Source organism: Kryptolebias marmoratus, linkage group LG2, assembly GCF_001649575.2.
Source record: "Kryptolebias marmoratus isolate JLee-2015 linkage group LG2, ASM164957v2, whole genome shotgun sequence".
NCBI lineage: Eukaryota > Metazoa > Chordata > Actinopteri > Cyprinodontiformes > Rivulidae > Kryptolebias > Kryptolebias marmoratus.
In genome coordinates, this window is record NC_051431.1 from 7779367 (window position 1) to 7792735 (window position 13369).

The window sequence follows — 13369 nt, forward strand, 5'->3', positions numbered from 1 at the left end:
GGCCAGCTCCTCCGGGGGAATCCCAAGGCGTTCCCAGGCCAGCCGAGAAACATAGTCCCTCCAGCGTGTCCTGGGTCTTCCTCTGGGCCTCCTCCCGGTGGGACGTGCCCAGAACACCTATTAAACTTATTAAACTTTAATGGTTTTTTTCCAGAGGTAGTTAGTAAAATGATTTAAACAATGAATAATAAAGGAGCTACAACAAGAGGAGCAGTTCATGGAAACTGTAAACCAGTAAGATACAACACATCATCTGGGTAATAGTTTGCCAGCAGCAAAGAAAAAGTTAACTGATTTTAAACTTTAATTGTAATGTTAAAAAAAATCTCCACTTAAACAAAAATAAATCTGTGAAACATCATACATACATCTAATATTTTGGGGTATTTGTTTCTCAAATCATCAGTTTTGTGTATTTGTTTTGTTCATAATAAAATCTCAGCTTACTAATACAAAAGTGACTTTTTGTGACATTGAGGTTATAAAAGTGTGATGATTTACCAAGAATCACACCAAGAAAAAGGCTCCATTAGTTGGCACAGTCTGTATGGATGTACTTTGGCTCGCAGAGAGAGAAAAAGAAAGGTCTTCTGTCTTCTGCTGGATCTTTTAGCTTTTTGTCTGACTCGTTTCCATAACTTAATTGGATTCTCCGATTGCTAAATGAAGCCGAGTCTTTGTTTGCCGGCGAGGACTGATAGCGTCAGACAAGCAGCATATTGTGCTCATGTGTAACTGATACAAAGATGATGGAAGACCAATTTGGTTTTTAAATAAGCCTTTCCTGAGTCAAAATTCTCTTAAATACAGGTGGGCAAAACAAGAATGTCCTTTTGAGGTATTCATGACACCGTAATCCTTTAGTATTTGTGGAAGTCGTTTATTAAGCTTGCTATTTGCTTACTCTGCACAAAGTTAGCCTTAATGTGCTTTTGGGTTTACAAGAGGTTATCGACTTACAGCCAGCTGCATAAAACCAAAAGGAACAGCTACCAAGTTCAATTTCTGAGACCTTACACATGTATTTATGGTGAATAAAGTAGATGTAAGCCTACATCCAAATGTGTTTCAATTGGATAACGAGTGGGTGGCAGAGTAGGAGCAACGAGAGAAAAGAGGCACTGTAATTACATAAGCAATTTTCCCCCAGGGATCCAAGATCACAGTCATCTGAAACGCTCTCTGCACCCAACCGCTCGTCAACCAACAACCATCTAATGTTTTAATTGTCCGACAGTAACGAGGTCAGAACTTTGATGTGATTTTCTGATGACTTTCTTCTCTTTATCTTTGCTTTGATTGCAGGCACACTACACCCCCCCCCTGCAAACTTTAATGTCAGTTATCCGCAAACTTGCACGGTTGATAACGTTTTGTTATAAATCCCCCCCCGGGATGACAGACACTCATCAGGACACTTGTAAGGTTGCATTAAAGTGATCTGGGGTCTTAAAACGCAGACAGTCATCTCTGAGCTCATGATGTTTGTGACGCAAAACAATGCCGGACCGTATCGCTGCCTTGACCCTTGGCTTAAACGATGTCTCGCAAGAGCGTGGTGACACACGGCTCGCGCTTGCATACATTAGGTGTGGCCTTTCATTCTGGGATTACTGTGGCTTTCCACACTGTGTTTACAGGATTATATCGGATATCTGTACGAGTCAGATATGGCCAGTGAGCAGGAGGCAGTGACACAGGAGCTCCTTAAAACAAAGACAATAGTCATGTCGGGTTGAGAAAGAGCAAAAGGTGATGAAAGTGTTTTGGTTTTAACAGCGAGGGATGATAACGCGGCGTTTGCTGCAAAGGCAGATTTTTTTTTTTTTTTTTTTCCTTCACAACATGTTTTCTTACTGTTTGAGCCAAGAGTTGCTAAATAACACTGTGCATCATTTCAACAACTGATGATACAATGTCTCATTTGCCGAATAACATTTTGTTCTCTGTACTGTTGGATCATTGTATATGAGGTTTAGTATTTTCGATGTGTTCAGCAAGGAAGAAACAAGGAAACTGCATTAAAACAGTCTTTTTTAATGTTCATTTTTACATGTGCAAGACAAAAAAAATTACATATATACATTGCTTATTGCATACAACTTGAATTGAATACAGTTCATAATTGCACGATGAACAATGAAAAACTAAACATCTTTGTTGTGGTGGCAGCTTTCAAAGTGTAAATGGTGCTTGGGGAAAAGTGTAAGTCTTTTATAGCCTTTCATCTCTAAATACATGTGCGTTCAATGCGAAACTTAAATAAATTTGTTTTTGTCACCTTAAAGCTCTGTGTAAAGGTTATGAGCAATCAGTATCCTACCTGTTGTATGCAGATAGATGTTGTCTCAGTTTGAAGAATCAGAGTTTTATTCTGAGAGGATTCACAAGCTAACAGCTAGTCCAAGCAGGGCCAAGACCAAAGTGGATCGCTGCCATCTTAAAGCAGCTTCTGTCTTAACGATTTGATTGTTGTTCATGCAAATCCTTTTTTCTAAATCTCTGCATCGGCGCCAGTCTCGGATTACATTGCAGCAGCAACAGCTGTGGGCCTTTTGGTGCAGCCTGGGCCACTTTCGGCAGGAGTAAAATCCTATTTCTCTCAGAATAATTGTGTAATGTAAAAGTGATGACGATGTAAAGGTTTAAAAAACGGAAGCTGCATGAACCACTCTGAAACTTTGGAGATTGGAATTGTTTTAAGACGATAACGATCCACCTTGGTCTTGGCTCGACTAGAACCATCTGTTAGCTCATCATCAGAAACACTAAGGATTTTAAGGAGCCTATCTACAACAAGTAAGATATTACTTGCTTATAACTTTTCCACATGACTGCAGTTCAAAGAAATATGAGCTATCCCATAAATAGTTTGTAAAAAATAACTTTTTGAAAGGCTCAGGGATTCAAAATAATATATTTTCTTTCCTTTATTCTTTCTCGATGAAAGAAAGAAATAAAAAATACTAAAATCTAGTGATTAAATTTGTTTAAACTTAATATGTTAATTGTTTTGAAAGTATAATTTGGCAGATAAATGTAGAAGTAGTAAAAGTGTTCATTAGGAGGCTGAACTGTCCTTGTCACAGTGTTTTAATATTGGTCCTAATGTATTCACATTTAACTAGAATATTAATGTTGCAACTTTATCCCATCGGGACAAAATGACTAAATTACTCATTTTACTTAAAAATATAATACAGTTTTTAGAAAAAATTCTATTACAAAAGTAGAAAAGATGTCTTATATTTAGTAAAAATGTGTTTCTCTGAACTGTACATTCATGTTGAAGTGTCATAAAGATGTATAAAAATGTATTTTGTTTCATTCTTATCCAACAAGGATCATTTCTAAAAAAAAAAAAAAATGCTACATATATGTTAAATGATACTAAAGTACAAAATACAGTAGTTTGAAATGGTTTCACTAGAAATGTCCACTAATATAATACAGATTCTTTTAACTTAAGGGTATAAATACTGACAGTTCAATTCTGTCAAGTTAATTAAACCTTGAGGACCTTCTTTAAAGCCTAACCTTTCCTAATACATACAAATAATTGTCATGTATTCACTGTTGTCCTCATTTTTATTTCCAAGCAAGGCTCCTATTAGTGAAAACATCCAGAGAGCAATGTGACACACAAAGCTCGCTGTTTGGTCCTGGGCTTTCACTCTGACCACGGGTTTTTTGTCTGGCAGCTGTGTTTTTGGAGGGAGGGGTGTGCATCGATCACATCTTCATACGACAAGAGACTCACACGCCTGTGGCGTTGGCCCAGGCAGGGAAAGTGTCCAGGTGAAACATGGCTTTGCCCCAGGTGTTAATGGCCAGCGTGATGCAAAGGATGCCAATGATGTTCATCACTATTCCTGTCCTGGCCTGGTGGAGAAGGAGATTATACAGTTATTTTAAAAATGTCCTTCTTATCCCTCAAGTCATTACTAACAGAGCATGAGAGGTGGCTCAACCAAGTTACTTTAGTAAAATTTAATGATGAGTGCTGCATCTGCATTAATTCAAAGATTTACGGCTCGGTTAATAATAATTGTCCTGACTTACAGCCACATAGCCTTACAGGACAGATGGTTTGTTACACAGAGTCATCTGGGAGGTACATAGGCGTAAACCCATAGAGAAAAAAGTTAGGGGGAATGCTAGATGTGGGATTTGGCGTCACTGAGGCGCTATAAGCAGAGACTCGCTGACTGATATCACTTAAAAATAATAAAAATAAAAAGGGTTTCCACAGCTGCCAGTATAGTTCACTGGCTGGTTTTTAGTTTAGTATTTAGATATTAATAATTGCAGTTAGCAAGTCTCATAAGAATCCAGCTACGCTGTAAGGTAGATAGCCATGAGATGTTGGTTGTGAACAAGGGCACAGGTATGAGCAGAGGAAATGAGCTTCTATCAAATCACATGGCAGCACCCAAAAAAAACTGACACTTATTTTAGCTTCATTAATGTCAAAACCTTATAAAAAAACAGGCAATAACAATAAAATAATAATAAAAAAAACTACCAGAGATTGTTTTTGACTGTCTGTAAAGTGGCTTTGCGACTGAGACACAGTTAGCTTTTCCTGAGCAATGGATGCAACTGTCCAAAACTCACAAATTAATTAACCTTATGTAATAGTTTTAACTGTCAGAAATGTATGCTTTTTTCACAACTTGACCTTTATTAGTTATTGTTACTTCAAAATGATAAAGGCAAATTGACACAACACATACATCAAACTACACTGGCACTGTACAGAGTATTTTGCTTTTTATAGTTTCTTTTCTATGCTTGAAAGGGGAGGATGGGAAAGGTGCTATGGTACTCACTTTTTATCTGCATTGTAGCTGCTAGATGTCACTAAAAACTACAACTCAGAACAATAGGAATGTAATTATTGTTTTCTATTATTTAGCAGAGTGAAAACTCACGTTTCGCCTAATTAAAATAACCTCTTTAATGGGTCAGGATGCAACTGCAAATGCAAGTTTTGCAGTTCTCACTGCATTATAGTGGCAGTAAAATCCCAGCAGTTTCAGACAACATGTTATTTACAGACTAACCTCAACAAACCACTGTTATACTCACCATGTCAGCAACTTTGAGATGCCCATAGGAGAAGACTATGGCATTCGGAGGAGTGGCAACAGGCAGCATGAAGGCAAATGAAGAACTCAGAGTACAAGGCACCATGACATACAGGGGATTGACTCCAATGGACTGAGACTGCAAAAATCACAAAGGACGTTTTAAACAGTTATTGAACATAGTTTTGATCAGAAAAACCTTTCACTCCCTCATCTGGCTACATTTCTGTAACCGTAATCGCTGACTCGTAACTCTGAATGAAATGTGTGCAGTTCTGTGTGAAGTGAAAACTCTCATTAGGTGGGTGTAATTAAGATGTAATTTCTGCTAGCTTTCTGCCGAGTCATGAGAACTAAAATAGAAAAGGACTGCATCTGTAGGGATAATGGTAGACTGCAATGGGGGCAGAGAACTTTACTGTGTAGAATTTGCTTCTGAATTACATATCCTGCGGCACGCCAGCTTAAACAAGTGCACGGTAATTTCTGTGTCTTAAAATAAACAAAAAGTGGAAAAAAAGTCAACTTTATATTTAGTATACTTTAAACTATAAGCGCCACATCAGGTCACCACAATGACAATGCTTTGTCTTGTCAGACAGCTTTTGTTTAAATCAAAGACTTACTTGACACGATGACACAAAGACAGAAGCCACAAGCCATTACTCGCCCAAACTGTCATCTCCACTTTCACTATAGTGAATGATCAAATGACTGATTCTTGTTCTCTCATGCTCCTGTCTCGATTGTCATGCACACTTGATCACACTTGTGCAAAACATCAGTCTGAATATCCCTGCAAGACGCTGTTTTTCATAAACCATTTTTGACATTCCGTGTAGTGCTCAACAAGTAGGCACAGTAATGACATTCTTCATCAGCGAAGAGACGGGCAGTGAGACAGGGCATGGGGGCTGAATTGGTGTATTTGGCAGGTTATTAATGGAAGGAGGGGCCCACAGTAGAGAGCTAAACAAATTCAGCCTGAATGACCAACTGGAGGACTTGCCAAACATGGGAAAGTAGGCCAGCTCTCTTTGGGAGCCGTGTCAGTGCTGAACTTTAACTGGGGAAATCGATTAGCATGGCTTCACTGCAAAGAGCATCTTACCAAACATAAGCCTGACTACCAGGCATGACTGCATGTCCCCTGCATTTCAGATTTTGCTTTTGTTTCACATATCAACACATATGTTCTGTGCGAGCGCTCTTACCATCGAGGCTAAGACAGGTAGGAAGAGAGTTGCTGTGGCCACATTACTGGTGCATTCTGTGAAGGTAGCAATCAGTAGACATAAAATGATAGCAATGGCCCAGGGAGGAATGTTCTGCAAGGGAGTCATTTGATCTCCCATCCACTTTGAGAGTCCCGATACCTGAAAGCAAAAAAAATGTACCATAACGTAACATAATGTCATGTAGGAAGACAGGGACTAACATAATAAAACACATAACATAACATAACATAACATAACATAACATAACATAACATAACATAACATAACATAACATAACATAACATAACATAACATAACATAACATAACATAACATAACATAACATAACATAACATAACACAATATATTACACATTGTAATGTATTGTAACACAGCATTAACCCTACATAATGTAACAAGATGTAATGTAATGTGACAAAACATACTGTGATGTAACATATTAATGTAACATAAAGTAACAGAACATAATGAGATGTAACGTAACGTAATGTAATGTAATATAACATGAAGTTACATAATGTAACGTAAACTGTAACATAAAGTGATGTAACATATTGGAGCATTACATGGCATAACATTATGTAACATAATGTATTGTCAAATTACATATTGTTACATAACGTAATATAGTGTAACTCTTCTTGCCACTTACTTCACTTCCCTTAGCGAGAGCGAAACCTCCTCCAAGAAGAAGCAGAATCCCCCACGGTATCTTCTTCTGGGCAACTTTCCAGGTGAGGAGACTTGGCGTTGAGCCCGAAGACTGATGCTGAGCTGCAGATTTGACCCATTAAATATTATTTGCAAAGCATTAAACTACATGCGTTCTTCCACACCGATGGCTTACCTGTATCAAAACTCCGAGACCTCCATGAACAGAAGCGCGGCGGTTCAGAAGGCAGAACAAAGAGAAGAACGGCCACAAAGATCGCCACTGTGGCATCCGTCACGTACCTTTGAGGGATGGGAGTACAAGGGTCATTATACATCTATTGTAAACTGTTTTAATGTATGAATTAAACTTTAGAAGGTAAAAGTATAAGTACAAACTCTGCATCAGCATTAAAGATATTTGTGGCCCAGCCGTTGACAAAACCTGGATCCCTTGTGAACCACAAAAGCACCAGCAAAATGAAGAGACCCAGGACACTTATTTCTCCAAAAGACATGGACCCAAGCAGACGATGTTGCTCACGGATCACATTATAGGCAGCAATCTCCTTTTCTGTCTTTTCAGCCCCACAGCCCCACGTTTTTTTGAAGCTATAGAAATCACAAAGGAATCAAGACCATTTTTTTAATATTACCTCCACTGAACATCCACGTTTTTTATGCAATAATAAGGTGTTAGCTGTCATCAAACTCACTTGAATCCCATGAAGACGAACTGCAGCCAAAGCCAGGCCACTGTGAGCATAAGGATCATGTTTGGGAAAGCAAAGCCAAACCAGGATGCAAAGTTAATCACATCCCCATTTTCAGGAAACAGCCTAACGAAAATGACAGCGACAAAAAGTCAATTTACAGACATTTCCAAATATTGGAGTACTCTTCATGATCGATAACGACACACTTACTGATTCATGCCACCCTGAAGCACCAAATTGGGACCAGTTCCTGTCAGTGTGGCGGTGCCGCCAATGCTGGCAGCATAACAAATACACAAGGTCATCCCTTTACACATTTTCAGCCTTTCTGCTGCCTCTTTCTGTTTGGCAATTTCTACGGAAGCATCTAAGAAGGTCACCACCACTGGGCCTTTGAACAAAGAGCAACGAGAAAAAAGCAGTGATTTTGTACTCTAATTAGAAAAAAGTCTGGTGCTGCCTGTTTTCTGCAACAGTTTCTCGGACGGTTGGGGCTTCAGACACTGTACTTGAACTTGTGAAGGGCTCACCATGTCCTTCACTTTCTTTTTTTGTCTGTGTGGGTGGTTTGCCGTCAGCGTCTGATGTTTGGACAGGTTCGTCTGAGCTGAGGATCTGAGGTACTTCTCTTTCACTGTTGTTGAGCTGATCCAGCACAGCTTGGACAATAGGCACCATCATTGCTGTTGTAGCTGTGTTACTGATCCACATGGACAGGAATGCAGTAACACCCATGAAACCCAGCATTAAACTGTCATCAACAATGGAAAAACAAAAAAATAAAAGAAAATGATTGTTGTTAGTGGCCATAAAATCAGACCATGACTGGTTTATAACAGTAATTAACAACAAAAAAAAAAACACACTTTTATTATCTTATGAAAACCTTGAACACACCGGCCTTATCTTCAGTATGCTGGTTCTTTAGATAGCAGATATGTAACATAGCTGATAAGATATGCTTTTCAATTTTAGGTTCTAAAGGTGATAGCTGGGGTACAGTCAAACCACTCACAGTGCTGGACGTACACCAACAAAGAGCAGCACCCTTAAAGCAATGCGCTTGTGCAGATTCCAGTGCTCTACAGCCACAGCGACCATCAGTCCTCCCAAAAACAACAAGTTCGTATCCTTCAAATACTGCATACCCACCTGAAACAGCAAGATCAAAGGAACGATCACTGAATGGAAAAAAGAAAACGTCATAACCTAAAGTGTTGGTTTGACTTACATCTTTGGACTGCATTATGCCAAACAGTGGGAAAAGGACAGCTGGGAGAAGAGCTGTCACAGCCAGCGGCAGGACTTCTGTGCACCAGTACAGCGCCATCAGGATGATCACGTAGGCACATTCTGCTTCCTGTTCGGAAGGCAAAAATCCTGGTGAATGTGGGGGGGAAAGCACACAGACATGTACGATACAAACTTCGAATAAAAGTTCCAGGTAATCAGTTAAGATCTATATGATCTCCTTTTTATTTGGATGTGATATAAAGGTTCAAAGGGTAAAGATAAGTCAGACCTATTGTTTGTTTTTTTTTAAATCACATGCTAATTTGCTTTCAGCACACTTCTGCAGAAACATCATTTTAATTATTATGATTATCATCGCCTGCAGATGAAGGCACTAAAATTTTCTCCAATGTCTGTGCATATTTATTTGTCCTTAATTGTTAGCGTCAACACTGTCTGTCTCTTAGCAAAGTATCTCATGAACCACTGGATAAATTTGAGTAAAAATCTGAAAGTCATCATTGATGGGACATGTACGGTACAACCCAATTCGAGAAGCCTGCCACAGCTATTCGACCTTAGAAATCACTAAAATGTCATAACTCAGACAAACTTACAGATATTGAGTTAAATTTGGTGTGGTAGTAGTTGAGAGTCATCCTCAACAGATCTTGTCAGGTCTCATAACCTCACATAAAGTCATTTATCTACAAGGTTGGACCAAAACGGCTTTAACTCCATTCCTTCTCAGCACAAGACGACTTTAATTTAAAACTCTGGACGATATGCATTCCTTATAGGAAAGTTATATCTTATCATTTTTGGCATTTTCAAACCTTTGTTACAGATAAGAGAGTTGTGTCATTGCTTGCAGACTGATGCTTGTCCTCGTGTTGGATGCAGGCATCCCTCTAATCTGTGGTTTTGTCCCTATCACAACATGCCAGCAGCCTGCACGCCTCTGTGATTTACATGTGGAGGTAACAATGTGGACAGGAGCCTTTGATTCTCTGGTTCCCACGCTGGACTTACACTTTACGTTACAACAAAAAGGAGTTTAACATAACAGGACTGTCCAGAGTTGCCACAGCCTCCCCCTTGGCACCACCGGACAGTTCTCTCACGCGCCGCTCTCCAAGTGCGCTGCGTCCGCCGGAGCCGGTGCCAGCAGGTGCAAAGCAACCCTGTCAACTCAGGTTGCAACTTTTAAACATATGACTAGTTAATAATGCCCAGAAATCAACCATTAGGTGCTAAAACTGCAAGCACAGACATGAAAATGAGTAGGATGTGTCCAGCTCCGAAGGAATATGTTGCCAAATAAAATCTAAAATCTAAGCAATCATTTTTCCTTCAACTTTCTTCTCTGTGACAAAGTTTCTTCTGTTAATCTATCATCTAATTAAAGTCAGTTTACATACCGGAGTCCCGATCACTAAAGGCAGAGGAAGAAAGACGCATGGAGTCAAGAAAAGGATAAGCTCATTCTTTATGGAGCAGATATATCTGAAGAATCCCATCCTGAAGGACAACCCATGAGAATAAGCCTCTGCACCATGGGTCGCGTTTTTGAGGCTCAGAGGAGAAGAGGGGGAGGAGGAGGAAGAGGAGGAGGAGAGTCCCGCAGCAAATAAAGGAGAGAAAGAGGGAGTCGAATCACAATGAGGAGTGAGAAAGTGCGATGGGTGCAGACTCCAAAAACAGAAGAACCGACCCATTCATGAGAAGAAAAAAAAAGTTATTCCGCTTAATCAGCACATTTTCTTTACACATATTTATTTTCTTGTCACAGAAATCAATTTTCCTGTTCCCATTCTGGAAATTGATTGCTTGTGCAGAACTGCTGATTCTGCCACAGGTGCTCCAACATCTTTCTGCTTATCAGTTCATTCAGGGTGATAAGACTAACAGCTCTTACATAAGCATGTTTCATGGATAGATCACTAAGTTACTACTACAGTATTTACAATTTAAAGTCAGTTGTTTTACTGTCATCATTGATCTTGCATTTCAGTCATTTCTGATGTAAAAAAGGACATTTTACATAGATTTTAGTCACAATTTTCCCTGTGAAGAATCTCTGAAACAGTAATGGGTATTGATAATCAAATACAATTTTGTGAATTTTTGAACAGAAAAACAATTGGAAATAGTTTTGATGATCATTAGGAGTACTTAAGGTGTTTTTGTTTGTTTGTTTTACAAATTAAACTTAAATCAACTGAAACATTAATCAACAGATTATTACATTAAAGTGTTTTTGGCTCTATTTCTATTTAAAAGTTTAAAGGATTTAAACACTGAAGCAAACAAAAGTAATCCTGCATCGTTTTACTTCAAGATCAATAATTATCTAATTATCTGCATGATTTTATCAACATTTGTTGGGTCGTTTTGGTCTCTTTTTTTGCTTTTAGTTGTTCTTTTCAATGCCGGCACTTTTTGGAAGACTCAATTTCTGACTCATAAATAGAAATGTAATCATTGATTTAATACAGGAGGTGTGTGATACAGTAAAAACATTTAATCTACAAGCAGACACTCCAGGAAAAACAAATCTGAGCTGTGCTTTAATCACAGGACAGTCAGGAAACATCCCAGGTGATTTACAGGTGATAGAGGCCATTTAAAACATTTTGTAAAACAATGGACATCATGGGTTCAGAAGAACATTTTAACTCACTAAAATGTATTCTTTCCTTGACATTATTAGTCCCTTTTTTGTCTTTATGTCATTGGTCAATATATAATAATGACGTATATTAAGTTCCTTGTATGTTGTGCAATAAAATATGCAACAAAAGATGTTTTAAAATAATAAACACCCTGTAAATGCAACTGTTTATTTTTAATTTATCATATCATATCATATCATATCATATCATATCATATCATATCATATCATATCATATCATATCTCTCACATTGGTTTGTGTCTCAGTTTTGGAAACACTGGCAGCTCATTAGACTGTATTTTGTTCTTCCTCAACAAAAAGTAAGAAAGCAAATATTGTGTTGCTTACACAAGGATACAATCCTCAACCATCTGCTGCCGTCCCGTAACGACAGTTTTAAGCCTGGCTTCCTTAAATGAAGTCCAGTAAATTTTGGTCACATGTTCGTTTGTGCCAGTACCTTTTTTTAAAATATATTTCGACATAACAGTAATACCAACTGTCTTTAGCTATATTTAGATGCTGCAGTGCTCATAGTTTTGTAATAATTGAATATACTTTTATGAACAGTTTGACATTTGATCTCGATCAATGCATTTGACTCACCAGTGGAAAGTGCATCAAGCAATTGTGTGTTTGCGTTTGGCCATAACAACAAACTAAAATTTGAATGTTTTGTATCAGTTTATTTTGTTTTATCTTGTTGTTGGGTTTCAATTTTATAAAGGTTAAAGATTACGACCAAAAGAGATAAACTGATACAAAGATGGAAACAATATCTCAGTTTATGCAACTTTGCGATCTTACGAAAAGTTGGATTTTCATTCTTCATCAAAATGCTGTTTTGTATCTAATTTATATATTATTTTGCATTCAATAAAACTTTTTAAAAACATTTCACAAGTACAGTGGTGGAGATTCACTACTCAAATTCATTCATTCACCTTTTTCCTTCATGTACATTTCAACAAACAGCATGAATTAAATTGTTTTGATCACGTCTCTAAATTTAAGGAACTATTACAATTGCTCAGCGTATTAAAGGCAATCAAGGAAAATCCATTCCTTGCACTGGTGGCCAAATTTAGCTAGTTTAGATGAAGTGCGGTTGTCCTTTTGGTTTCAGACTTGATAGGGCATTTCTGCTAGGTGTAGAAAAAAAAGGAACAAGATATACTAAACCAAAGAATGTCATGTTCTTTAGCCATATCTTTTCTGTAATAATGCTGACAACAGTTTTGCAGCGACAGTACATTTGGACGAGGGAAGCTTTTCATTTGTGTCTCTGTAATTACGAGTTTCCAACCCAGTGTGGTCATGCATATACAGAATTACTCTGACCACTTTCAAAGATACAGGAGCCACATTTCAACATGTGGACAATCTACTATCTAAAATATGATTTAAAAAAAGCTATAACTCTGCTGTTAGATTGATCCTTTTAGTTTATTATTTCCTTTTTAATTAACATTCATATCATGCACTCAAAGTGTCAACACAGAACAGATCTGTGTTTGTAAGTGCTATTTTCTTTTGCATAGAGTTAATTTTTACATGATGCTTAAGTTTTTTTCATTATTCATTTGTATAAAAACTTTCACAATGTAAAGTTTGCAGCTGTATAGACTTTAAACCAGAAAATCGCAAAATCTTCACACGTTACATGCCTGGCACTTTTTTGAAAGTAAACATACCATAGATGATAAAATTCCCTCACAAATAGGAAGTTTTGAATTTATGTAGACCATACAATAACAAGGCAGAATG

General features: G+C 37.9%; 1 protein-coding gene across 1 annotated transcript; it reads right to left on the reverse strand.

The window, feature by feature from the left end:
- Positions 1-2132: 2132 nt before the first annotated feature.
- On the reverse strand, positions 2133-10473 carry slc13a5b (solute carrier family 13 member 5b). Its single transcript, XM_017433783.3, has 12 exons — positions 10349-10473; positions 8926-9054; positions 8710-8846; positions 8225-8445; positions 7905-8085; positions 7695-7817; positions 7378-7590; positions 7175-7281; positions 6980-7101; positions 6305-6466; positions 5092-5229; positions 2133-3882 (listed from the first exon to the last, which is right to left on the reverse strand). Exons 1-12 carry the CDS (start codon positions 10445-10447, stop codon positions 3757-3759), a joined length of 1758 nt encoding a protein of 585 aa, XP_017289272.1. The 5' UTR covers positions 10448-10473; the 3' UTR covers positions 2133-3756.
- Between the last annotated feature and the right edge of the window lie 2896 nt (positions 10474-13369).

Excerpts from the sequence above, each read along its gene's own strand:
- slc13a5b (XM_017433783.3), bottom strand. The coding sequence starts at position 10,447 with ATGGGATTCTTCAGATATATCTGCTCCATAAAGAATGAGCTTATCCTT. Across the intron at positions 8,086-8,224 it reads AAAAGAAAGTGAAGGACATG|GCCCAGTGGTGGTGACCTTC; the intron begins GTGAGCCCTTCA and ends CTTTGTTCAAAG. Across the intron at positions 7,102-7,174 it reads GTCTCGGAGTTTTGATACAG|CTCAGCATCAGTCTTCGGGC; the intron begins GTAAGCCATCGG and ends TCAAATCTGCAG.